Source organism: Chelonoidis abingdonii, chromosome 16 (genome assembly GCF_003597395.2).
Source record: "Chelonoidis abingdonii isolate Lonesome George chromosome 16, CheloAbing_2.0, whole genome shotgun sequence".
NCBI classification, from domain to species: domain Eukaryota; kingdom Metazoa; phylum Chordata; order Testudines; family Testudinidae; genus Chelonoidis; species Chelonoidis abingdonii.
The window spans coordinates 19,004,665-19,032,136 of NC_133784.1; the positions used below are offsets into that span (position 1 = coordinate 19,004,665).

Below are 27,472 nucleotides of genomic sequence, written 5' to 3' on the forward strand. Positions count from 1 at the left end.
GAAGGTATTGGAGGTTCAGGAATTGGACTGTGGAGGCTGAGCATGGAGTGGAAGGCTGGCCCCTACCCTGAGAGCCAGATGACCAGGATTCAGTTCCCAGCTTTGGTTCACTCCCTGTGTGAGCTTTGGTCTGTCGCTGTGCCTCTGTTCCCATCTGCAGAACAATTACACCTTATAGAGAGCATCAGTGGCTCTCAACACATGGCTTAATTGTGCATTTCCCTTGCACCGCCGTCAGGCAGTGCAGGACTAGCATCCCCACTGCACCGAGGCTAAGTGACTTGCCCAGGGTCACATTGGAAGCCTATAACAGCCCAGGAAGTTCACCATGGGTGAACCTACCCTAGTACAGCTCTTGTGCATGGGAGGGTGGGACGTGAGGATCAGTCTCTTCTGGATTGAGGGGCTCAGATATGCTGGGCATGGGGGCCAGGAACCCAAGATAGCAACAGAGCCTTGAAAGGCAGAGGGAAGGCTGCCCTTCTCAAACCAGGTCACTGACACCCCAAAACTCAACCCCCTGGAGACTCACCACACTGGTTGTGGCGAAGGGGACCCAGGTTTGCATGGAATGAGATCCCTGGCTGCTGAGCTCTGTAGGCCAAGGTTCAGGGCAGATGAGGCAATGACTGGCAGGGTTGTGAAATCTGCCAGGGAGGATGTGGTTTATAGCTGCACTGTGCAGATCCTGGGAGTCCATATTTCCCCACTGGGCAGCAGGCACTGGCTGCTCCCAACCATCTCCCCACTCCCCACCCCTGTTTATGGAAAGCTCCCTGTGTGCCCTAGGTGCCTTTCACACTCATGAGCCCACAGTGAGCAAGGGAAGAAAAAATCCTCCAAGTCCCAGACAAATCCTTCTCCACCCTTGGAGCTGGGGGCCCGATTTCCTATGGTGTCTTGGGACAGGTCAGTGACTGCCACCTGCTAGTCACACTCCCTGTTTCCCAGGGACACGTCTCTCTCCCAGCAGGCCAACAGGACAGCCAGAGCTGCTCTATCCTCTCCTCTGGGCCCAGGCTGACTGGCAGTTCAGGGGAGTGAGATCTTACGGCTGCAGCTACACTGAGGGGATAGGATCAAGGTGCCTCATACCGCTATAGATTATTTCCCTTATCTGTCCTGGCAGGGCCCAGGAGCAGGTGTGGCCACGGACAAGCACGTGGTGCTGGCTCGACCTGGGCCTACCATTGGCACCGTCCCAGTCCAATTCCAAAGTCTGCTTGAGTCAGTGGCACATTGCAGGGCTGCTGGCGGCCCTTGCCCCTGCCGGGCCATAGCACCCACTTTATTAACCCCGCATGGGATATTTGTTCTGGGCTGTAGTATTGCAAATTCCTGAAAATAAGAACAACTGATAATCATTGTAAAGCACCGCAGGACAGTGGGACATCCAGTTGTGCCAAGCATGTTCAGGCTGCAACAGAAACAGTTTGGGCTACAACGAAGATCGTTTGGCTTTTCAGAGACAGTTAACAGGGGTCCCGGTGCGGTTCACAATGGAAACTGGCTTTAACCTCAGACCCTGGACCCAGCCCTTTCCCGCTCTCATCCTCTGCTGCCACCACGTGGCCATCCCACGGCAAGAAAACCACCATCGTTTCTCTGCAGTCTTTATTCAGTGGTGTTGGTTTCCTCCTCCAGCCCCATCCCAGGATCCGGTGCCATGGTCATGAACACAGATCAGCTGCTGAGCTGGCTCCGAAAACCCAGCCGCAGGGACAGGCAAACTGCCTGTGATCTGGGCTTGGGCGAGATCTAGGGAATACCTGGGGGTGGGAGAGGCCGGCACTGACTAATGGAGACCTGAGGGCGAATCCTTCTGGGGTTGGGGACCCAGCCACCCTGCCCTCCCCAGGGTGACCAGGCCAACATAAGGCGACATGAGGGCCTCCTCACTTTGGAGCCCAAAGGGCCTGTTCTTCCTGTCTGAGTGCTCCCTGCCCCCCAGGCCTCCAACAGGGCTGTGAAGGGCCCGGCTGGGAGATGCTGGCATCAAGATGCCAGGAGCAGGGGAAAGCTGGAAGACAGCAGGGAGAGGGACGACACCAAGTGGCCAAGCCGCTGGGTAATACGGCCCTTCCTGCTCATGGCAGGTTGCCCTGTGTGCCCTGCCCACCAACACCCCTGAGAACCTGTCCCTTGGGGACCCGGGCAGAATGCCTGGGCCTGGCAGATAACTGGGGCAGAGGTGGAGCCAGCAGGTTCTGCGGTGCACAGGCAGTGACCCCTGGCTCAGAGACCTGGAGGCCAGGGATAGCGGGGTGGGTCTGGAGTGGTGGAGATGCCACCTCAGCGCTCTGGGAATAGTCTAGTGATGGAGAAAAGAGGGGAGGTGCTACAGGAGGAACCAGGGGTCCTAGGAGCCCAGTGCAGACTGAGCACCTACCCCTCCCCTGCCCCACCATGGAGGCAGCTAGCAAAAGGGGGATTCCCTCACTCCCCTAGACTGAGGGATATACCTCAGGAATGAAGAGTGTCCCAACAGGGTAGGGAAGCAGGATGGTGTGGGGAGGCTGAGAAGTGGCAGGTGAGGTAGAAGCAGTGGCTGGAGGCTGTAGTGGGGAATGTGTGTCCAGGTGGGGCGGCCCCTCAGTAGCAGGGGCTCCACTGAGTCCTGGTCACAGTGCCAGGCAACTTGGGAAGCTTTAGGGTCTCTAAAATCTGCTATTTAACAGCCCCATTAATGTGCTTTCCCTGCGTTGGGGGGCAGAGGACTCTGCTTCCAAAGGGTGCCGCTTTCCCACCATCTCCCGCGCACACTGGGAGGGCAGGGCCTGCCCCGGGGGATGTTCTGATTGGAGCCGGGAATCTTCTGGGCATGGCTGGCATGGCACAGCACCCATCAGTAGGTCTGCGGTGTCAGGATGAAGAGTCTGTCCTCTTCCCTGCGGATCCACTTCATCAGCTTGTTGACAGCGGTGAGAGCAGCTGCCTTGGTCCCCAGGGGGCTGTAGCACACGTAGAGCTCAAAGGCACTGGTCACCTGGGGGAGAGATGGGAGCCAATCCCAGTCAGTGCCTGGACACAGCCTGCCTCCAGATGCCAGGAGGGGTCCAGGAGGATGGCCCAACAATGAAGTCACTAACCTAGGAGGTGAGGGTTCAATTCCTTGCCCTGTTACAGATCTTGGCCCAGATCATGTAGTCTCTCTGGCCTCAGTTTCCCCATCTGAGCAATGGGGAGGGCAGCACTGCTGCATGGGCGCGGGGTTATGAAGACACGTACATTAGAGACTGCAAGCGGACAGGGTTTTCCACCTCCTAACTGGGGAGCAAAGGTGCTTGGCACATTTCAGTAATTAACATTGTCCATTCTGCTTATGAAAGTTTAAATCCTGTAAGGGCCTTCCCCTCCCCCCAGGAGCTCCCTGGATTTGTACAAAAAACTGATGGATTTAACCTTTCCATCCCAGGGAGATGCCCAAGTTATGCCCACTCATGCCCTAGACTAGCAGCTACTTTTCCTAGAATGCAGCAGCCCTCATCTCTAACATGGAGATGAGGCCCATGAAAAGGCCTTGCTGCACTGCATACTGGAAACTATCTCAGCTCAACATGGAGCACTGCATGCTGCAATGGGTACATGCTGGCACATCAAGGACTCCAATAAAGCTAGGACTCTCCCATAAAAGCCAGAGCATGGGGCAACCCCCAGCTTGCAGAACACCACTAGAACAACACTAGCTGTGTCTTCACATTGTATCACAACAGGGTCCTGAGGCATCATTGTGCTACAACCTAAAGGTCTCACAGCTATTGTGTGAGGATGCACACTAGAGATGGCCTCTCAGAGGAGCAGCAAGAGAGTATGGCAGCAAAGAAGGATGTTGACAAATTGGAGCAGTTTAGAGAAAAGCCAGGAGGCTGATTAAAGGATTGGAGAACCTGCCTTATAATGAGACACGCAAGGAGCTCAATCAATTTAGCGTAACAACAAGAAGGTGAAGAGGTGACTAGAATCACAGTCTGTAAGTACCCACAAGGGGAACAGATATTTAACAATGGGCTCTTCAGGCCAGCAAGTCTAACACAGCCCAATGGGTGGAAGTTGAAGGCAGGCAAAACTAGACTGGAAATGAGGTGTACATTTTTAACGGTGAGGGGCATTAACCATGGGAACAGCTTACCCAGGGTTATGGTGGGTTCTCCATCACTGACCATTTTTAAATCCAGATGGGATGTTTTTCTATAATATCTGCCCTAATTCAAACAGCAATAATTGTGGGGGCAGTCTCTACAGAGGGGGGCAGACTAGATGGAATCATCTATGAAACCCCTGTTACCAGGCACATAATGGTTGTCACTGTGCTGCAAAACCATGGCCATTTGGAACTCCATGGTGGGGGCAGGGCTGGAACGCAGATTGACCTGCCTACGCCAAAAGCCTAGGATTCTGCCACTTGAACTAAAGGAGATTCCCCTGAGCAGCAAATAGTATAGAGCTTATGACACACACTGAGCAGTTCTTATTTTCTCTCTCTCCCCATGTATTTCCCAGGCACTCCTCCTGACTCTGGGTTGGTATCCGGGTTCCATGCAGAGGAAATTTCATGCAGAGGACAGTGGAACATACACGCTAGCCAGACCACTTCAGTGTACTCTAGCTCTCCTATCTCAGCTTGCTACCCCCAATATGGCATGTGGGTCTTTGCCCCCTCTACTGGCTGGTCATAATAAGAGGAGAAAAGTCTACTACTGCTGCCAGCACTAATCCTTTAGCTCAAATGACAGAGTCTTGGCTGGTCCACACTTTCTAAATGTGGGGCAGCTGATGGAAGGATGAGTGGTTCTTACCCAAGCCAGAAGATTTTCACTGGGTCCTGTGAAGTAGATGTTTTTCAGGGGGCGGGAAGAGTTGTGGGCACGGCTGTGTAGGTACTGGTATAGTTCCAGCAGTCTCTGTTTCTCCTCCTCGCTGACATAGGGAGCCTCAATCTCAGGGCTGGAAAAAAACAAATTGCCCTTTGATTAACCCCCCAGAACATTAACCTGACCAGGGTAAGCTCCATGCAACAGAGCAATAGAACTCCTTGTCCCAGGACAGCTGCAGAGGGTTACACAAAGCTACTGAACCCAGTAGGCAACATGTGCAGCTAACCTGCACACTTTGCAGGGTGATGGAGCCCTCACCCATGTCTGCCAGCTTGTTGCAGGTGACTCTGATGGAAATTGCACACTTGCTGGCACCTGCCTGTCACTGCCAACTCCTCTCAAGGAAACTCTTGGACCCAATGAAGGACCCAGCATTGGGCGCTGTGAAGAGCAGCTAGCCTGCAAGGTGAGGAGGAGCATGTCCTTCACTGCTCTCTGTCTCTGGTGCAAAGAGGTGTGGGTAATGTAATATGCAAATGAACACACAGGCCTTGCTAGACCACTGCAGTGGAGACCCCGGCATTTGCTTTTTGCCAGGATTTGCCATGGAGGCCTCGCTACGTCCCCCAGCCGACACCAGTCTTCAAGCCATGCACAAGGGGACCTTCTGGATGGCATTGCCCTGGAATCCTGGCAGCTGTTCCTAGACCAAGCACAGGGGTCCCTGTAGATCAGTGCCACCTGCAGTGGGGGACAGTTCAGGCTGCTGTCCAAGGAGCACTCGGCATCTGGGGGATGGGGGTAAGTGAGCCCTCCAGAGCAATTCATTAGGAAGCCAGCTGCAGTTGGAGTCGCATACGGCAGCCTGGCTGGATGTTCCCCCTCCCATCATGTCACCAGTGATACAACTCCCCGAGCCGGAGCAGTGTTGGGAGCACTAGTGCAGACAGGGTCTAGACCCATCTGGCACCAGCGGCCTGGAGCCTGGCCTATGTTGGCCAGCAGTGGGAAGCTGCACTGTCAGGACCAGCACTGGGAACATGAGGCATTCAGGCTGGTGCGGCGGGTGTCTTCTCCAGAGCACCAATCACTGTCAGGGTGGGGAAGCTGCTTCATGAGCTCCCTGACTCTGGCTGCAGGGTACCCCCTTGAAGCTGCCACCCTGCAGCCCTGTGCCAGGCCTGCAAAGACTCCCTCTGCACTGAGAGCCCCCACAGCCAGCTGCTCAGGGCACACCTGGGAGAGACACCCACCCTGACCCCCAGTAACATACCCCAGGGCTTCGTGTGTCTCTGACCTGCACTGTGGTGCACGAGGTGCCATGTGTGGCTCTAATGCAATGCCAGCTGTAAGCACAAGTGGTGGCTCTGGGGCACCGTGAGACTCACAGGCTGACCCAGGCACCATCAGTTCCTGGCACCAGCCTTGTGGCAGCCCAGGATCTGGCAGGCAGGGAAGCAGCCCTGGCTAGCACTGGCTGTCATGGCCACAGCTGGGAGCTACTCATGGGCTCTGATGGCACAGAGCAGCCCCAGGGACTCATCCCAGCCATGCGCGCTCCCATTGACTCCACGTCCAGTGATGGAGACCACACCCACCTCAACTCTCACCTGGTGAAGAGACCTGAGCTCTTGGATTTGTAGATGAAGTGTCTGAGGTCCGGGATCCCCACTTGGGAGACGCTGTAGAAGGGGGTGCGCAGGGCCTCCTGCAGGGCATGGGACATGCCACGCTTCCGCAGGCGCTCCTGGAACCGGCGCTTGCAGTCGGAGACAGTGAAGAAGTCCTCACGGTTGGTGGAGACCAGGAGCAGGCACAGATCCATGTCCTGCTCCAGGTATGAGATGTGGGCATGGAAGAAGCCGCTGGAGTTGAACTTGGGCAGGCAGATAGGAGTCCAGGCCTCACCCTCACGGAAGGAGGAGGAGGAGCTAATGAGGTTGAAGAGTAAATGCAGGTCAATGGGATGCAGGAACTGGTCCTTTTTCCTCACTAGAGACACCAGCTGGTTCCTGGACAGCAGGATGGAGAACACCAGGCTTTTGGCCTTGGCCTGCTGGAGGCAGGTGCTCACGGTGTCCCTGAGCCCCGCTGTCATCGGCAGGCAGCGCGCGGCACCCATCAGGAAGCTGGGGTCCCGAGCCATCAGGTCCAGCAAGTTGTCGGTGATGCGCTCGGAGCCCGCTAGCAGCCTGCGTAGGTCATAGTTCTGCTTCTGTTGGAAGATGTGGTTGAGTTGGGTCCAGGTGAGCAGGCTGAGGATCTGGTAGTAGATGTAGAGGAGCTCATGAGTGATCTCCTGCTCCGACTGCCGCGTCCGGGCCACGGCCACCAGCACCAGGGGGCTCCGGCGCACAAAGACCACCTTGTAGCCGTCTGCCCAGCACGGGAGGGAGAGAGAGGGACATGTTAGCCCAGGGCAGCACACTGCTGGGAAATACCAGGTAGCTCTCGTGGCTCCAGAGGGTCAGCGAATGAGGCCGCATCTATGCTATAGGCACTACTATGCCAGCGCAACCCCGTACCACAGACACAGCCTACACAAACTGATCGGTGTAGGAACACCACCTCCCTGAGTGATGGTGGGTAGGTCTTCTGTTGGCCTAGCTGCACTACACCAGCGGTTAGGTCACTGTAGTTATGGGAAGTGCCATAGCTATGACGACCTAACCCCTGGTGTCGACGCACCTACGCCAGTGGAAGACCTAGCTACCGTCCCTATGCTGCTAATCAACCTACATTTTCTGTATCAAATCAGGCCTAAGAAGCAAGGATGGCTGTCCTTGCAGTGAGGCGGACACTGAGGGTAAGCTCCTCCAGCAACCCAGTGCTCCTAGCCAGCGACCTACTCAGGGAAGGGAAACTCAGTGCGTCCCCTGCACTGTGTCAGAGCCACAGGCTTTCGTATGCCCTTTCCAGGGAGACACCAGCACACAGGCCCCTGGTCTCCTCATCTGCCTCCCTCTGTAACCATCTCACAGTGCTCCCAATTTGCATGCACATTCAAAGCACTCACCAACAGCAGATGGCCAGATTCACACACGTGGCTATGGTAACTGCACTTGCAAATCAGGCAGCTGTGTGTGCAGCTGGAGGCCGGGCCCAGCACCTGTCCTGCTCCTAGGACAGCAGTGAGCTCCTGTCCAAGCCAGTGCTCCGGCCGCTCTGCGCAGCGGTCAACAGCGGAGCATCACATCTAAGATCCAGCTAATACCCCCCGAGGCAGCATGTGCCCTCAACTGGCCCCTGCCTGCGATGGTACCTGCATGGATAGACCTGATGGCATTCTTCTCTGCCTCCAGGAAGGACACCAGGGCCATCATCACTCCCATGGTGCTGGACAGCGCCTCCTCTGAGCCGTAGCGGGAATACACTGGCTTGCCCGCCTCGCTCAGCACGAACACATGCTTCTGATGCATGCGCCAGGCCTCCATGGTCACGTCCTCGTCCTCTTTCTCTGACCGAGCTGAGTCTCTCCGGGCAGTCTGCAGCGAGAGATCCATCTTGTCCTCCTGACTCGGCCTCATCTCCTCTTCCAGGTCTAATGCCATGCCCGTTAGCTGTGTGCTGAGCTCACTGAAGTCCTTGCTGATCTGTTCCATGCTGGTCTGGTCTGCCTGGTCCCCTTGCCCTTCCTCAGGGTTCCTGGACACGACATCTCCATCCTCAGGGCTCGTCAGGTCCTCGTAGGACCGGGTGTGAACAAACATCGCCCCCTCCTGGCCTGCCCCTGGAAACCAAAACACCGGAGAGCTTTAGCCTCTCCTCTCCAGTGCCAAGATGACTGCTCCAAGACAAGCTAGGACAGCCGACTGGATGGTGGGAAGAAATGAGCCAGACTCTGGGAGACACCACAGATGAAGGGGAACCCCACTCGACTCCTGCAGGACGAATAACAAAGTCGGGCTCGTGTGTCCCCATTCTCACTGCTAGAGAGAGGCCAATACCCCAAGACTCCGAACCCCACCCTGTGTTAGAGCCCCATCTCTGTAGCAGAGCAGGCCCACTCCTAAAGCAGAGCCAGCACCTCCGATGCCTGCACCCAGGGTCCTGGCTGGCTCAGTCTCTCATGGCCGGCAGGCTGTCCAGACACCTGCAAAGAGAAACCAATATGGCTGACCATACAGCCTAGCTGCCCTCTGAATGGTGTCACAGAATGGTGTTGCCAGACCTATCTGTGCCCTACTGGGGCTGTGCCATCTCAGCTGCACACAGAAAACTCCTACATCCCTGGTGATGCTGGCAGGCCAGATACCAGCTTTTTCCTGGGCTGCAGGCATTAGCTAAGAACTGACAAACTCATAGCTGGAGACCAGACACTTCACCTGTATGGTAGTTTTCCTCAAAAGAGGTGTTACATTCTTATAAGACATTGGGTGTTTAGACTCTATGAAATGCTTGTAAATTGCTGCCTGCATTAATCTCGATTGCAATGTCTGTATCCCAGGCTATAAGAAGGGAGGTAAGCTTTGCTTTATAACTCTGAAAATGTTTGCTCTGAATTTGTGAACCCAGGCACAGGAATTGTCCCCCCCACACTTCCAGAAGAACTATAAAAACCAGATGGGCCATCAAGAAACATTGCAATACACAGGATTAGTTAACGGTCCTATTCGCACCTTGGAAATACTACCTGCAAGGAAGCTCGTCCTGTGGACTTGGAAGCTGAATGAAGAAAATAAAACCAAGTCAAAGGAAAGTTTTCCATCTTTTTGGCTGTTTGAACTCTGAAGGGCCAGAGACTCTAAGGCCATGTCTACATGACCACTTTTGTAGGTATAACTTGTGGCACTCAGGGGTGTGAACAAAACACACCCTGAATGACGTTACAGAAGTGCCATTGTGGTCAGCACTGTGCTAGTGGGAAAGCTTCTTCTGCTGACATAGCTACCACCACTTGTGGAGGTGGTTTTATGATGTCGACGGGAGAGCTCTCTCCCACCGGCATAAAGCAGCTACACGAGCACTCGTACAGAGGTGCAGTTGCATTGGGACAGCTGTGCCACTGTAAGCTTGCTAGTGTAGACATGGCCTAACCTGAAGCCAGAGAGCCTCAGGGGTGCCTCCTGAGTCTGCCCTGAAGGAGACTTTGAACTGACAGATCACTACAACTGTTCATTCTTAGGATCAGATGGTAACTCATTGGGGTGGATATGTTCACTTGCTTTAACCTGTATATAACTCCCTTATACCTTTTTCCTAGTTAATAATCCTTTAGATAGCTTATTACAGACTGGCCACAGGCGTGGTCTTTGGAGTAAGATCTAGGGAGTCAACTGATCAGGGAGAGGGCTAGCTCAGTGGTTTGAGCATTAGCCCCCTAAACCTAGGGTTGTGAGTTCAATCCTTGAGGGGGACCATTTGGGGATTAGTCCTGCTTTGAGCAGGTGCTTGGACTAGATGATCTCTTGAGGTCCCTTCTCACCCTAATGATCTGGGGTAAGTGACTGGTCTCATGGGACTAGAAGCAACCTGAATGTGCAGTGCAATTTTTGATGTCAAAAATGACCATTTATCACTAAATCCAATTTGTCTGGGTGGCAGGATAAATTGGGGACTGCCTGTGACTCCATGGTGAGACTGTGACAGTGATCCAGGAGTTCATATTTGTTACTGGCTTGGTGAAATCTGATTATAGACCCCTACCAGCTTGGGGTCTCTGCCCTATTTGTGACTGTCTGTTCTGAGGTTACCACTCAGGGTCCTGAGCCTCTCCGGACAGCATGACCACCACCTCCTTCCCCTCACATCCCAGCACAAGGCTAGGGCAGGCGCCTTGTTTTATGGCCTTTCTTATCTCTGCTCCAGAACTGTGAGGGGACTTTAGTCTAGGCTGGGGAGGCAGGCACCCTGCCAAGGCCATGCAGACCTGTGGTTTAGAGATGCTGCCCAAGGCATAACACAGGGGACTGGGCACAGGACAAGGGAACCCCCAGCCGCTATCCCTGCAGTCTTTGCCCACTGAGCCAGCCCCAGTGCTGGGGGGTTGGTGGAAGGAGCCTTGTTCCACCCCTGCAGGGAGCGAGGGGAAGGGGGTGACTGAGCAGAGTAAACCAGACACCAAGGGCCCAGACAGCATGCTCCTAGCGGGGTCCCCTCCCAGGGGACGTGACCCTGATGCGGGGAGCGCATGACAGCTCTCGTGTCGCTGTGACTCACACATTTAAAGGGCCAGTGCTGCACCAGGTCAGTAACTTGGGTTTTTCCCGTAGATCACCCCAGACTCCATGGTACCAGTCCTCACCAGGGAGTGCCCTCTGCAAACCCTGCTATCTAAATCCCCAGGTGGGTGGAAGGGGGAAAGATTGTTCCTCACCCTACACTTGGCAACCTGTCCAGCAAACTCCCTGCAGCCTGAGCCTGCGTTACCCTTTGCTCAAGGCCCCTCTGTCAGGAGGTTTCCTGGGCCAGCAGTGGGGTGGGTGCGTTAGAAGGGCTGGCAATGCGTTGCCACTGGAGCTGCACTTCCAAGATCCTAGATGAAGGGTCAGGCGTCCCCAGCCGGCATAGAGCTCTCTGGGGGCCTGCTCCCCCAGTGGAACCTCGGGGCATCAGGAACAGTCAACATGGATTCACCAAGGGCAAGTTATGCCTGACCAACCTGATTGCCTTCTATGATGAGATAATTGGCTCTGTGGATATGGGAAAAGCTTGACTTTAGCAAAGTTTTTTATACGGTCTCCCACAGTATTCTTGCCAGCAAGTTAAAGAAGTATGGATTGGATGAATGGACTATAAGGTGGACAAAACGCTGGCTAGATCATTGGGCTCAATATGTAGTCATCAATGGCTCGATGTCTAGTTGGCAGCCAGTATCAAGTGGAGTGCCCCAGTGGTCGGTTCTAGGGCCAGTTTTGTTCAACATCTTCATTAATGATCTGGATGATGGGATCAACTGCACCCTCAGCAAGTTCACAGATAATACTAAGATGGGGGGAGAGGTAGATAAGCTGGAGGGTAGGAATAGGGTCCAGAGTGACCTAGACAAATTGGAGGATTGGGCCAAAAGAAATCTGATGAGGTTCAACAAGGACAAATGCAGAGTCCTGCACTTAGGACGGAAGAATCCTATGCACTGTTAGAGGCTGGGGACCAACTGGCTAAGCGGCAGTTCTGCAGAAAAGGATCTAGGGACTACAGTGGATGAGAAGCTGGATATGAGTCAATAGTGTGCCCTTGTTGCCAAGAAGGCTAATGGCATATTGGGCTGCATTGGTAGAAGCACTGTCAGCAGATCAAGGGAAGTGATTATTCCCCTCTATTCGGCACTGGTGAGGGCACATCTGGAGTACTGCATCCAGTTTTGGGCCCCCCACTTCAGAAGGGATGTGGACAAATTGGAGGGAGTTTAGCGGAGGCCAACAAAAACGATGAGGGGGCTGGGGCACATGACTTACGAGGAGAGGCTGAAGGAACTGGGCTGGTTTAGTCTGCAGAAGAGAAGAGTGAGGGGGGACTTGACAGTGGCCTTCAAATACCTGAAGGGGGGTGTAGCAAGGCAGTGGGATACCCCACAGCCCCGCTGAGGGATGAACCTCCCCTACCAACACCATGGGCAGAGCCACTGGGTCCTGCGCCCGCCCCTCAGTGGTCACGTCGCTGATCCGCAAGTATAAAAGCTCGCCTGCAGAGCTCAGTCAAGGCCCAGTGTAGCAGGGTGGACCCCTGCTCCTGCCCAGAAGGGGTTAAAAACAGCCCTGAAAGGGGGCTGTAGCTGGGGAAAGCAGCCTTTAGGCTGCTTTGATTGGGGAAGTGGCTGCAGCTGGGGCCACGCCCCAAACGGGGGGGAACAGGGCCTTATAGGAGGGCCAGGGAAGCCAGAAGAAAACAAACAGTCTCTCTCTGACTGCAGAGGGATACAGCCCTGGCTGATTGGGAACTCACTCAGGGGACCTAGAGGAAGGCAGGGCTGGGGAAAGGCCTTAGGCCAGCAACTCCCCAGGCCGTAGGGCCTAGTTCTAGGCCTCCTAGATACTGGGCTTGCAGAGGGGCAGCCGAAGGGTGGGTAAAGGCAGCCAGTCCAAACCCCATTGCCTATGATGAGTGGCTGATACTGCAGTCTGCCCCAGCAAATGGGGGCTAGATGGAGATTGGGCAGTAGCCATCTACTGAGGCAAAGTGGGAATAGAGGGTGGGGTCCCCCGGGAAGGGGAAACCCTCAGAGAAAGGGGTGACTGCTTGGGGGCAGCACTCCATGTAAAAAAGGGCACCAGGGAGGGACACAGGGCCAGAGGACAGGCAGATCACCAGCCTGCAGAGGGTGCTCCGGGCTGGAAACTGAGCTAATTCCCCAAAGACACCAGCAGGGGGCGCCGCAGGGGTGAGTCTGCCCATTTACACCCAGCCACCGCAGGGGCCAGACATCTGCAGTCGCTGCCAGCCAGAGCTCACGCTCGGCTAGCCGGGACCGCCCCGCACCAGCTACCCCAAGGAGCCACTGAGCCTACCATCGGCTACTTACCCAGAGGAACCGATGGTGTTTGAGACAGCCAGTGATGCTACAACGACTCAGGTACCCTACAAGGGGGAGTGTGGAAGTAGCCCAGGGGCAGCCGACCCCAGTCTGGCTGCAACACTACCAGAGCCAATGTCTGTGTGTTGTGGCCAGGATCCCCACTGACAGCAGCAAGTCTCTGCCGCTACTAGGGCCCCAGGCTGGGACGCAGTGAAGTGGGAGGGCCTGCGTCCCCCCTGCCACCCCACTCCAGGGTGGCAGACTCCCCCTTCCCCTGGCCTGAGGATGCCAAAGCCTATGAGTACCGCTCAGCCCTGCCTGAGGGCCTGAGCTTTCTGACTCAGTGTTTGTTGCCCCACCCTGACCTAGGGCCTGGGCCAGCTTCGGACTATTGACTCAGCCCCGCCCCAGGGTCTGAGCCCCCCTAACCGAGTGTGTGTTGCTCCCCCCGCCGGCAGAGCCACCAGCCGGCGAACTAGAGCGAGGCCGTGGGATACCCCGCAGCCGAGCCGCACTACAGGGGGTTACAAAGAGGATGGAGCTCAGCTGTTCTGTGTTGGCAGCTGACAGAACAAGGAGGAGCAATGGTCTCAAGTTGTAGCAGGGGAGGTCTAGGTTGGATACAAGGAAACACTATTTTACTAGGAGGGTGGTGAAGCACTGGAATGGGTTACTTAGGGAGATGGTGGAATCTCCTTCCTTAGAGATTTTTAAGGCCCGCCTTGACAAAGCCCTGGCTGGGATGATTTAGTTGGGGTTGGTTCTGCTTTGAGCAGGGAGTTAGACTAGATGACCTCCTGAGGTCTCTTCCAACATTAATCTTCTATGATTCTATAATTGCCCCAGCCCCACTCCCTCCAGCAGGTCACTCTGTGGGGAAAGCTGCCCTCTCTGGCTCCATCCCACTGTGCCCATGGTGGTGAGACACCAACCCAGAATCCTGGTCACTGGGGTCACTGCAGGTCCCATGCCCTTCACAGGCCTGTTAACTCCATGTTCCCATGGCCACATTCCCATCACCCTAAGCTCATTGTCCTCTTCAGCAATTACCTGCTTGATGATTGGTTGGGGTGTCCGATCTGCATAATGGCACAGTTGTTTCTCATTAACTATAGAGGGCTTGTGGGATGCTGTCTCACCTATAAATCCCTGGGGTGGATGGCTTCCCCCTTCACCATCCCACAGCAAACATGGCAGCCTTGACTTCTGACACCTGTCCCCATTCCATCACCCAGCTGTGACGTTATTGACTCAAACAGTAACCATATAGATCATTGTTGCAACCACTGTTATATATTTGCAGCAAATATTGTACGAAGGTTGTCAAGTGAGGTGCCTATGGAAAGGTTGTAGTGTGCTGGTTACAATTACGCTGTCTGTATGTGTGTATCATTTTTGTATCTGAAGTTATGAATAGTGGATATGTATTTGTATCTCAATGTGTTTGATTCTAAAGTAGCCTCAGTGAAGCATTTGGTCAGCTTCTTGAGAAAGGACTATTCTCAGTAAGTGCTCAATCAAGAAACACTTAACTGACAATGGACTTTGAGAGATGCTAATCCACATCTGAGCTTTCCTAGGAATGTTCAAACTAACATGTAAACAATGGCATTGGCTTGCAAAAAGCTGAATCATTCATGGACATAGTATCAGAGGGTAGCCATGTTAGTCTGGATCGACTCTTTGCTGCTCATTCATGGACATGTAATGTGCCCAGGTGGCCACAAACTCCATCTTGTGGCTGTGATTTTGCACAGGAGAACAAAGGGGTTTCCACCCACAAGAGAGAAAATATAAGAGGCCCTGGAAACCTCTCTATTTTGCCTTCAATCCTGCTTCTTACCTCCAGAGGAACTTTGCTACAAACTGAAGCTCTGAACAAAGGACTGAATGACCCATCCAAGCTGTGGATGTACTCCAGAGACTTGATTTGAACCTGAAGTTTGTTCCATCACTGCTACAAGCCTGAACCAAGAACTTTGCCATTACTGTATGTAATTGATTCCATTTAACCAATTTTAGCTCTCATCTATATATCTTTCTTTTTATGAATAAACCTTTAGATTGTAAAGGATTGGCAACAGCGTGATTTGTGGGTAAGATCTGATTTGTATATTGGTCTGGGGCTTGGTCCTTTGGGACTGGGAGAACTTTTTCTTTTACTGGGGTATTGGTTGTCATAACCATTCATCCCCATAACAAGTGGCACTGATGGTGATACAAGGGAACTGGAGTACCTAAGGGAATTGCTTATATGACTTATGGTTAGCCAGTGGGGTAAAACCAAAGTCACCTGTGTTTAGCTGGTTTGGCGTGCCTTAATAGAAAAGGAATTCCAGCTTTGGGCTGTAACTGCCCTGCTCCTAAGCAATTTGTCCTGAATTGATACTCTCAGTTGTGCCCCTCCAAAGGCTGCATCATTACACCAGCCAACCCCTGTTATTCCAACCCATTTATCTCATGAAGGAATTCACTATGTGGGACTGGACAGGGTCAGAAGGTCAGATGGCCATTTTTGTTGTGGGCATGACCTTGGGGCACCAGTCAAAATGAGAGATCTTCCCAGTTATGGAGTCGGGCCCCTTCTCCTGATCTGCTCCCAGGTGGAGAAAGCATCTCAGTTATGACATCTATACTAATCCCATAGCAGCTTCAGAGCAAGGAGGGAGACTCTTCCCCATGCTGGCTCCAGGGTCATTCCCAGTGCTAGCTCTGTCACCATGGACCAGTGTCCCCCTGCCAGAGCTGGGGCCAGAAGCAGGGGGCCGTGTCTCCAGGAGGGAGGGATTACACCTGGAAAGTGGCCAAGCCTGGTGACATAGCTAGAGGCAGGGGCGGGGCTGGCAGTGGAGCCCGGGTGCAGGGCTGGGAGCTCACATGCGGGGCCAGAGGGAGCAGAGCCCCAGGAGCAGGGCTGGCAGCCAGGAGCCCACATGCAGGGCTGGCAGCTGGGGCCCTGGCACAGGACACCAGGCACCCCCCCCACACCCCTAGTTTCTGCACATAGACATGGGACAGCTTAATCCATGGGGATAACAATGTGATCAGCCCAGAGATGGGCCCTCACTCACATCATTCCTGCTGGTTGGCCTGTGCGCCTGTCCATCGTCCCAGTTGCAGTACCTCAGCTAAGGTGGCCTACTTCTCCCAGTCTCCTTCCCAAGCTAGCCCGGGAAGTGGAAGGGGAAGTTGTTTTCAGCCTCTCCCACAGGGCCAGCAGAACAATCACAGAGCTGGAGTGAGCATGGCCCATCCTACGAATGCAATAATCCCCTGCCCCTACCTGGTTCCATGCCCTGAGCCAGCCCTGGGGTGGGGCTCTCCGACCGCTCCGTGGGTTGCCCATCTGCTGGCACCAAGGACCCATTGGAGACTTCCCAGCCTTTCTTCTTGTGAATGTCAGCAGCCATTCCTCAGAGGCTGGCAGGGACCTGCACACAAAGGAGACTGTCAGCCCTCCATGTCCCACTGCTCTCTCACCTGGTCTTGCTGCTCCCCAGCGTGGGCAGATGGAAGCACCATGACACAGTGGGCATCGCATCAGAGCAGTGGTGAGAGGGGAAAACCTATCCAGGAATGTCTGGGTGGGGTGGCAGCAGCAATGGGCCAGAGGATAAGTAGTTCAGTTCTCTTTGATCATGGCCTGGAGCTCACCAGGGGGAGGAAACAGCTGGGCATGTCTCTGGTAGCATATGGAGCAGAAGTGTAAAAATCATCTCTGTGCCACCTATCCATAGCAGGTGGGACACATCTACAGGAGTTACCTCTTCTACATCCAGGCTGAGATCACATCCAGGTTACTGAGCCACAGGAAGAGCCTGCAGTTCTCTCTTCCGTTGTGGGAGCCATGCAACAAAAGGGACAGTGGTAGATGGGGGTGGGTCCTGGGGAGAGTGACAAGGGAAAGGGCACATCCTCCGAGCAGCCCTGACAACCTTTCAATGGGGGCACGAGGAGCAGAAGCATTGAGACGATCCTTGGAGTGCTACTGGCTGCTTTGGGCCAGGAGGACTGGTTGGAGGAGCCGAGTGGGGAAGAGCAGTCACAGAGAACAAGACCCATCCCTCTCAATGGGGCCAGTTGGTCTGAATGAGGGGAAGCAATGGCTCTAGAGATCCCCAGAGCAGTAACATAATGAAAGGGGGTGGGAGGGGTGAGAAGCTAACATTGGGAGTTAGTCAAGCATGGCTCATTCAGTCACTTCCCCACAGCTGGCCCCAATCCCGATCAGACTTCTGAGCCAGCGGGATGCCAGCGTCTCACCAGGCCAGTGGGAGCATATGGGCAGGAGGAATCAGAGTGGAGCCTTGAGCCCCCCTTCCTCACCCACACTCCCAAGGGCTTGGCGCTCATCAGGAAGAGCTCCTCACCCCGCTAGCTTAAGCGGCATCCATTCCAGCCACTCACTGGCTGGGGAGCGATGGGGGAGCACAGAGGCGACCAAAGAGATGGGTGTCCTGTCCTTGCCCACCCCTGCCCCCCTTGTTCTTAGGCCTGTCACTAGCACCAACCCACCACTGCTACTGATTGCTTGACACCAAGAAAACAAAGATGTACTGAAATGGCTAGAGACGAGGCTTGAGCTCTGCTAGGAGCAGGGTAGCGTACTGGATTGAGCGCTGCAGGAGGGCTCAGAAGAGGCAGGCTCTAATTCTGGTTCTGCTTCTGGATGACCTCCCTGCCTCAGTTTTCCCATCTGTAAAAGGGGATGATGCTGACCTTCTTTGTAACATGCTTTGAGAAATAAAGACAAAAAAGCTCAGCCTCCTTGCCCAGATCTTGAGCAGAGCTGAGACTTTGGTCACATTAGCATTCGCTGCCTAATTCTCCTGTCTCAGTTAGGGTACACAAAGCTCCTGGACAGGCTTCATGAAAGCTGCTCTTGTCCCAACAGGGTTTCCTCTCTTCCACAGTCCCGTTTAATAGAGGCCATTGTTTTTCTCTTTCTAGGGTCTGAGGCCAACTCATTGGTCCCCTTGTTGTTTGTTGTCCTGGGTTTGGGTTGAATTCACCTCTGTGCCACATGAGTGCCTAATCATCACTCAAACCACACTGGAGTCCTGTGACACTAGCCCGTATGCTGGCTCCTCTGCCCAGCCTGCCCTTTGCACTGGCACTGCTTCACCCCTCCCTGCATTCGGCATGTGTATTTGAAATGGATAGAGCACAGAAAAGAGAGAGTGACTTAGCCAACCAAACAATATCGATATTTCGCTCTTGCCTAGTGCTTTTCATCAATAGATCTCAAAGTGCTTTACAAAGGAGGTCAGTACCATTATCCCCATTTTATTAATGGGGAAACTGAGGCAAAGGGAGGGACATGATTGGACCAAGATCAACCAGTAAAGCAGTGGCAGAGCCAAACATTGGTCCCAGGCCACTGAATCACCCTGAAGTAGCCTGTAAAGTTGCCAGCAGTGATAGTCTCTCTCATTGGATAGGGTTTCCCCCACCTCCCCGAAAACCCGACAAGCCATTTTCACATAAAAATTTGGGTAACACGCCAAGGGCGGCCTACAAAAGAAATGCAACATGTGAGCCTCAAGTTTGTTTTCCCTCATGGTGCAGTAAGTTTTTTAGATTAAATATGTTCATGTTCGGCCATCGTTTTTCATAACTGATGGTTCATCTATCAGCAGAACCTGGCACATAAGATCTTCAGAAAACACCACGGAGAACTGGCCACTTTCTGCTAGGGCTTCAAAGAGGACTGAGGCCACAGGGTTCCCTCAGCTTAGCTGCCTTTATTCAAAATAGTCACCATCACCTATCCCTCTTACCATGAGGGAAACCAAGCTGCCTTCAGGGAAAGAGTGGACCTCCCATGCTGAGGAAGAGAAAAGTACTGTGAGGACTAGGTGAATGGAGACATGGGCAGCCTGTGTCCCCCGGAGAACAGTGGGAGACCGCAGCTGTTCTGAAAGTGGGCAGATTTTTGTGGAATTCTCTGAATATTATTATTCATCCTGCCTCCTTATCCAGTATGGCCAATCTCAGGAGAGCCAAACTCACGAGTTGGACCCCCACATACTATGCGGTTGGCTCCCCAAATCATGAGACTTCAAAAACATCCTCAGGCCATGGTTCCCAGCCTGTCTTTTGCCTTTCTAACTCCCCTCTACTCCTGTGGCTCTGCACGTGTGATCCTTTCAGGTTGACAAGGCAACCTCCAGCACATACTGAAATACACCCCTCCCCTGCCTGGCTGCTCAGAGGGAGCCCCCACTTACCCTCTCTGCACCGCTGAGATGGGGAGTTGCCATCCCCTGCTGATTACTGTCTTGACTCCCCCTTCCAGGCCTTGCTGCCCCCCAAGGCTTCTCTCCTACCTGGATCCCGAGGCAAAGAGAAGTGACGAGGCAGCAAGAGACATTGCTGGTGGGTCCAGCAGCAGCTCTTCCCCCGATTACCCCCTCCACTGCCTCCTGCTGTCATGGACCCCCTGTAGATGTCAAACCCTGCGACTCCTGATCAGTTCGTAAGTGTTGGCAACATTGATATTGCCTTCCCCTGGCTGCTGGGAAGGGACTCCCCTCACCCCCCCGGTTTGGGGGAGCTGCTAGACTATCCTCTCCATCTTCCACCCATCACTGCCCTCTGCCCGCCCCCCAGCCTGCCTCCTGCCCCCATGCCTCCCTAAACCTGCATCCTGCCCCTCCCATGCTTGCTCTCTATCACACTCTCCATCCCCCTTTCACAGGGTCTCTGCTGCTCCTCACAGTCCTTTGGCCCATCCACCCCCCTGCGCCATCTCACTGAAAACAGTGGGAAGGAGCAGCCAGCTTTATTCAGGGCAGCTTCTGAGCCTATAGGGAAATGGCAGCCCCACTGCCAGTCAGGGCCAGCTTTAGGAAGTGCAGGTCCCAATTCGAACAGTTTTGATGGGCCTCCCGCAAAGATGACCAAAAAAACAAAAAATCCCATACATGTAAAAAACCACATGGGACTTGTACTCACCGGGCGGTGCTCCGAGTCTTTGGTGGCACTTCGGCGGCAGATCCTTCACTCACTCCAGGTCTTCAGTGGCACTGAAGGACCCACCACCGAAGTGCCGCCAAAGACCTGGAGTGCTGCCAGGTGAGTAAAAATTAAAAAGGCGCCTCTTGCCAGGGAAGAGATTCTCACTGTCCACGGGGCCCAATTCGGGGGAACTGGTGGAATTGGCCTAAAGCCAGCCCTGCTGCCAGTGTAGCAGGGTGGACACCCGCTCCTGCCTGGGAGGACTGAAGCTCTAAAAGCTGGGCTGACTGGGGAAGCAGCCACAGCTGGGCCACACCCCAATCAGGCCACTGCTGGCCTGTATAAAAAGGCTGGGAGCCAGGAGCTCAACAGTCTCCCTCTGCCTGTAGAGGGAGAAGGGCCTGGCTGAAGGGAGTGAGGGACAGGGTACCTGAGTGGAGCAGGGTTGGGGAAAGGCAGAGGAGCGGGGAGCTCCAGTCTGGAAAGCCCAAGGCTGCGGCCTAGCACAAGGCCAATGGGTACTGGGGGTTGCAGAGGGCAGCCCAGGGGTAGGTAAAGGCAGCAGGTCCAAACCCAACCTTGCCAGTGATGAGTAGGCTGATACTGCAGTCTGTCCCAGGGCATGGGGACTAGATGATGACTGGCAGTAGCCTTATACTGAAGCGAGGTGAGGATAGTGGGTGAGGGTTTCCTGGGGAGGGGAGACCCTGAGAGAAAGAGGTTACTGCCAGGGGGCAGCACCCCAGGTAAACAGGGCATCCGAGTCCAGGGAAGGACACGGGGGCCAAGTGGCAGGCAGTAGTGGATCACCAGCCTGCAGAGGGCGCACCAGGCTGGAAATTGAGCTAATTCCCTGAGAAACCAAAAGCAGGCACTGCAGGGGTGAGTCTGCACGCTTACACCCAGGAATGGGAGAAGGTAGCCATTTTGAACTAGAGAAAATTCATGAGTTGGCAGCATGCCTTTCATCATATTTCCATAAGACATGTACAAAACCCCACCCCAGACCACTAGACTCACAAGCTAGTAATATTGTCAGCCCCATCGAATAAACAGCTCTGCAGAGCAAAAAAAACAGCCCGTGATCCTGGGATGAAACTCTTCCAATATAGCCTCTGCAGAAGAATTCAGTGTTAACGTCTTTCATGACACAAAACAAAGGTCACTTACAGGGCTCTCCATTTTTTTAGAAGACTCCATTTAAAATTCCCAGAATGGCTTTTCCATCAGAAAATCAGCTCCAGGGTAGCCTGTCAGGTTCCTAACTACTGTGGAAGATCTGTAGCCAGTTTTGGCTGGCTTCCTGCACTGGTGGACGGCTGGCCCACTCAGCTCCCCAGGCTACAGGCTGAAAGATCTGGAACAAACTCCTTTTGGAAATTTCACATGGGACAGACATTCTGGTTCTCTCACAGTTGATCCTACGGCAGCCTCCACAGCGATAGAAAGGGGTGGGGGGGCCTGAACTGTCTGTAGGCAGCCAGGAAATCCCTGGGGGAGACGTGTGTGTCTCTATGTGTGTGTTGCACCTGCCCTGCCCTGACTGCTGCCCCCTTCCCAGGTCCAGGGACCTTCCCCCTCCCTTGCCCCTATCACACAGCCCCCACCCGTCCCCCGGGCTCCCTGCGACCCCTGTGTTTGTGTTGGACAGCCACATTCAATCCCTTCACACCTCTCTCCTTTCCCCTCCCCTTAGTTCACAGCCCCAGAAAATCCCTTCCAACTGTTCCCCTTTTCCCCTCCCCATGAAATAAGGGGAGGGGATGACGAGCCGAGCGGGCGGGCAGGCAGTGGCGGCGAGGCTTTATACTTCGGGGGGTGGGGGTTCCACAGGGCCAGGCGGCGCTGGGGTGGGGGATGTGTTGGGGAAGGGCTGAGCAGGGGAGTTGGAGGGGACGGAGGGTTTCGGCCCTCAGCTGTTTTCTTTGAAGTAATATGCCCTCGCTGCTTTACGAGTTGTGCACGCCTGGCCTAAGACCCAGTCCCTGCTATGCAGCTTATTACACCCTGTTGAGCCAGATACTAAATCTTACAGTGACACTGGAAATCCTGGGGTCCCATTTTTCCCCAAAACCACTGGTAATTGCTGAAAGATATCGGTTCCACAAGAGACCAGAAAGAAGATGAAACAGTTGTACAATTTGTAGCCACTTTGAGAAAGCTAGCAGAACAATGTGAATTTAAAGAGATGTTAAATGATGCCCTACGAGACAGGTTAGTGTGTGGCCTGCACAGTGAAGCTATACGGAAGCGCCTATTGACAGAGGCTCAGCTTACCTTACAGAAGGCTGTTGACATTGAGGTCTCTCTGGAACTGGCAACAAAGGAGACGCAATCCATCAGTGCATCCCCCAGGGTGCATAAGGTGTCACAAGAACCTACCCACAAAACTGTGGGGAGTCAGGAATGTTATCGCTGTGGTAAGCTGGGTCACCAGGGATCAGAATGCTGGTATAAGGACCTGGTGTGTCAACACTGTGGCAAAAAGGGACACACTGAGTGTGTCTGTAAACAAAAGAAAGAGGCCTCTGGTCTGGCTGACCAAAAAGGGAAATCTGCATACCCTAGAGCAGACCCAGGATGATCAAGGAGATACCTCATCACAAGAAGAAGAGCCACTCACGTTTTGTCTTTGGCAGCGGGCTCACATGAATCCTGGGTAACCCCGTTGTTGTACGGCAAACCTATACGCATGGAACTGGACACTGGTGCAGCCATTTCACTGGTCTCAAAGACTGTGTAAAAAGAAAAGCTACAGCATCTTCCGCTTAAAGCAACAAAAACAGTGCTGAAGACATATGGGAGAAGCTGTGCCCATGCTGGGCACTACTGATGTTAAGGTAGAGCTCAATGGACAGGCTGCTAAATTGCCACTGTTTGTGGTGAGAGCAGGGCCAGCTCCAGACATCAGCCCAGCAAGCAGCTGCTTGGGGCAGCTAACGGTGAGGGGCAGCATGTCTGGGTCTTCGGTGGCAATTCGGCAGCGTGTCCCTCACTCCCTCTCAGAGCGAAGGACCAGCTGCCGAATTGCCAAAGACTGAAGCGGCGGCAGTAGAGCTGCAGATCCTGACTGTGGCTTTTTTTCCTCTCTCCTCTTCTGCTTGAGGCGGAAAAAATCCTGGAGCCAGCCTTGGGTAAGAGGTAATTACCAGGGCCGGCTCCAGGCCACAGCGCACCAAGCGCGTGCTTGGGGTGGCACACTGCAGGGGGAGCTCTGCCGGTTGTTGGGAGGGCGGCAGGTGGCTTTGGTGGAGCTGCCGCAGGCATGGCTGCGGATGGTCTGCTGGTCCCCGCGGCTCCAGTGGACCTCCTGCAGACACGCCTGTGGCAGCTCCACCGGAGCCGCGGGGACCAGCTGACCGTCCGCAGACACGCCTGCAGGAGGTGCACTGGAGCCGTGGGACCGGCAAGCGGCAGAGCGCCCCCCGCGACGTGCCACCATGCTTGGGGCAGCGAAATTGCCAGAGCCGGCCCTGGTAATTACCCAGCCTTAATGGGTAGATCTTGGCTTAGGAAGATCCAGCTGAATTGGGCAGAAATGCACCGAGTGACTAAAGAAGAAACTGGTCTGACCACTATATTAAGGAAACACACTGCTGTTTTTGGAGAGGATCTGCGAAGTATGAAGGGAATCACTATGACACTGAACATTAAACCTGACAGTCAGCCACAATATCTGAAAGCCAGAACTGTGCCATAAGCCATCAGGCTGAAGCAGACCTGGAGTGCCTGGTCACAAATGGAGACCTAATACCAATTGCCCATGGGCTATGGGTAACTCGTATTGTTCCAATAGTGAAGAAAGATGGCTCCCTCCGGATCTGTGGTGATTTTAAAGTCACTGTCAACCCAGTGTTGTTTACAGAGCAGTACCTGCTTCCCCGCATCGATGACCTCTTCTCAGGCCTGGCTGGGGGACAAAAGTTCAGTAAGATTGATCTGAGTCAAGTGTATTTACAGATGCATGTTGATGAAGTCCCAAGAGCCATTGACTATTGTGACACATAAGGGGCTTTATCAATACTGTTGCCTACCCTTTGGAATAATATCTTCTCCCGCGCTGTTCCAGAGGGCCAGATCTTGTGTGGCTTGCCAGGAGTCCAGTGCTATCTGGATGACATCCTGGTCACTGGAAGGAATGAGGAGGATCACCTAAAGAATTTAGAGGCTACCCTACAAAATCTGGAAGGAGTATGGACTAAGAGTCCACAAAGACAAGTGTGAATTCTTCTAGCCCTCTGTTGAATATTTGGGACACATCATTGATGCTACAGGTCTTCGTAAGGCCCCTGCCAAGGTTAGGGCTATTGTGGAGGCTCCCCCCCCTCGAAATGTTAGCCAGCTTCGCTCATTTCTAGGATTATTGAGCTATTATGGAAAGTTCATCTCTGTTAGCCACACTGCTAAAACCACTTCACAAACTCCTTTGGCAGAACAAGGCCTGGAAGTGGACTGAAGCCTGTGATATTGCATTTAACAAAGCTAAGGATGCACTGCTAAAATCTGCAGTTCTGACATACTTTGATCCATCCTTACCCCTACAGTAGCCTGCGATGCATCCCCTTATGGAGTGAGAGCAATCGTGTCACACATTATGCCTTCAGGAGAAGAGAGAGACCTATTACTTTTGCTTCATGAACTCTAAGCAAAGCAGAAACTAACTATGCCCAAGTTGAACATGAGGCATTGGGAATCTTTTTCTAAATTCAGAAGTTTCATCAGTACCGGCTCAGATGGAAGTTTACTCTTCTCACAGACCATAAACCCCTGACTTCAATTTTTGGACCCCGCACAAGCATTCCTCCATTAGCCGCTAGTCATATGCAAAGTTGGGCATTGTTGCTTTCCGCACACACATATGAAATCAAATATCAGAAATCCACTCTGCACAGCAATGCGGATGGTCTCTCAAGGCTGCCTTTGCCAGTCAAACATTAAGATATTGCCCAGAAGGAAATATTTTACTTTGAACAGGTAGAGAATACACCCATCACTGCTACTCAGGTAAAGAGGGCAACTCGAGTTTACCCAGTATTATCCCATGTTATGGACCTGGTGATGCATGGAACATCTCTATGAACTTCTCCGGTCTCACCTGACCTTGTTAACTACATGTCCAAGAGGACGGAGTTATCAATCTAATCTGGTTGTTTGTTGTGGGGGAGATGTCATTATCCCACCACCACTGAGATCACAGATGTTAGACCAGCTCCATTCCGGTCACTGTGGAATAGTGCGCATGATGGAAATTGCACAAAGCTATTTTTGGTGGCCTGGATTGGACAATGCTATTGAAGAGAAGGGAAGAGCTTGTATATCATGTCAGGGTGTGAGGAATGCACCCCAGTGGGCACCCCTACACCCATGGGACTGGCCTGAAAACCCGTGGCAACGTATTCATGTTGACTTCGCTGGCCCGCTTGAAGGAATCATGTTGTTGGTGGTGGTAAACGCCCATTCTAAATGGCCGGAAGTCTCTATAATGCAGTCCACTACTGCAGGGAGTACTATCCAAAAACTATGAGGACTCTTTAGGCATTTCGGTCTGCCAGAACAACTTGTGAGCAACAATGGACCACAGTTCATCTCTCAGGAGCTTTAAAAGTTTATGAAGGCAAAATGGGATACACCACATCACTTCAGCACCATATCCAATCCCTCAGACAGAGATAAACACCTACAAGATCTCTATCAAGCATTCTTAAAACTACAATACCCGCCTGCTGAAGTGAAAAAAAACAAACAGATTGACAGAGCCAGAAGAGTACCCAGAAAGCCACCTACTACAGGACAGGCCCAACAAAGAAAATAACAGAACGCTACTAGCCGTCACCTTCAGCCCCCAACTAAAACCTCTCCAGTGCATCATCAAAGATCTACAACCTATCCTGAAAGAATTCTGAGGAGCTGCTGGGTGAGGAAAGTGGAAGCATGTGACTAGGAGAACCAGGCAGAGGAAAAGACGGGCCAGCGACGGAGAAATAGAACTCAGGAACAGGTTTGCTGGATTGGAAAATGAAGATGGAGCACAGCAGGTGCTCGCTGAAGGAGAGAGGGCGAGGAAAAAGAGGCGAGCGGCTAGTCCTGCAGAAGGAGGGGAGGAGTCAATGGAGGCAACACCCAGTATGAGCCCTAGGAGGATTGCGAGGGCGAGGACAAATCGAGAGGGCTTGCGGCCAGCTGGTGTGGGGGATAGACCAGAGAATCACACTGTCACCAGGAAAAGGCAAGTCTACGTGATTGGAGACTCTTTACTGAGAAGAATAGACAGGCCTGTAACTAGACCTGATCGGGAGAACAGAAGGGTGTGCTGTCTGCCGGGGGCTAAGGTACAGGATGTGGACCTGAGGCTGAAAAGGATCCTAGCGGGAGCGGGAAAGAATCCGTTGATTGTCCTTCATGTGGGAACGAATGATACGGCTAGTCACTCGCTGGAACTGTAATAGAGGACTATGCAGACGGGGAAGACGCTAAGGAAATCGAGGCTCAGTGATCTTCGTGGTTCTGCCGGTTCCTAGAGCGGGGCGACGAAGGACGCGACAAGATGATGATGATAACAGACTGCTCAGGCGGTGCTAATAGGAGGGTTTGGGATGTAGGTCATTGGGAAGCATTTTACGGACAGACGACTGTTCGCATCAGGATGGACTTCATCTAAGCCAGCAGGGAAATAGACTTCTAGGATGGAGCTCGCCCGACCTATAAGAGAAGCTTTAGACTAGGACAGTTTGGGGGAGATGGTTGGGGATGTTCAGGAGATCTCCCCGCGGAATTTAACCTGGAGAGGGAGTAAACAAAGTGAGAAGGGATACCCTAGTGGACCGAGAAATTGACCCAGGGAAAGCCTGGGTTCTAGCTACGGGTTGATGCTGGTGGTAGAAAGTTCGTGCACGACCGGAGGGAAGATTGTCCACTTGATGCAACGCAAAAATTAAAAATGTTGTACCTAATGCGGAGAGCTAGGGAAAATATGGAGAACTGGAGCTACTGGTGCAGAAGTAAACCGGATATTAAGGATAACAGAACCTGGTGGATAAGTACTTCCATACTGGAGTACGGGTACTGAAGGTATGGTGCTGTTAGAAAAGACAGGAAGAAGGCAAAGGTGGGCGGAGTAGCCCGTCGTACAGTCAGTGAGGGGTGAACTGTAAGGAAATAAGAAGTGATGGATCGATAAGACGGAGTCTGTCTGGGTAAACATGACGCTGGGTAAAAAAGCTACTAGAGCTTCCCTGAGATAGTG

General features: G+C 53.3%; 1 protein-coding gene across 7 annotated transcripts in view; it reads right to left on the bottom strand.

The window, feature by feature from the left end:
- Positions 1 to 1,235: 1,235 nt before the first annotated feature.
- Positions 1,236 to 27,472, bottom strand: part of MON1A (MON1 vesicular trafficking associated A) — a 35,210-nt gene continuing 8,973 nt past the window's right edge. Inside the window, exons 2-6 of one of the 7 annotated variants that reach the window (XM_032789503.2) lie at positions 16,553 to 16,700; positions 8,077 to 8,544; positions 6,425 to 7,190; positions 4,797 to 4,944; positions 1,236 to 2,986 (exon numbers count right to left, since the gene is read on the bottom strand). In XM_032789503.2, coding sequence (XP_032645394.1) covers positions 2,846 to 2,986; positions 4,797 to 4,944; positions 6,425 to 7,190; positions 8,077 to 8,544; positions 16,553 to 16,679 — 1,650 coding nt within the window. In that variant the 5' untranslated portion in view covers positions 16,680 to 16,700 and the 3' untranslated portion in view covers positions 1,236 to 2,845. Of the gene's footprint in view, positions 2,987 to 3,053; positions 3,197 to 4,796; positions 4,945 to 6,412; positions 7,191 to 8,076; positions 8,545 to 8,741; positions 8,904 to 16,552; positions 16,701 to 27,472 lie in introns of those variants that run through there. The other 6 variants (XM_032789509.2, XM_032789508.2, XM_032789507.2 and 3 more) reach the window with 6 other exon arrangements.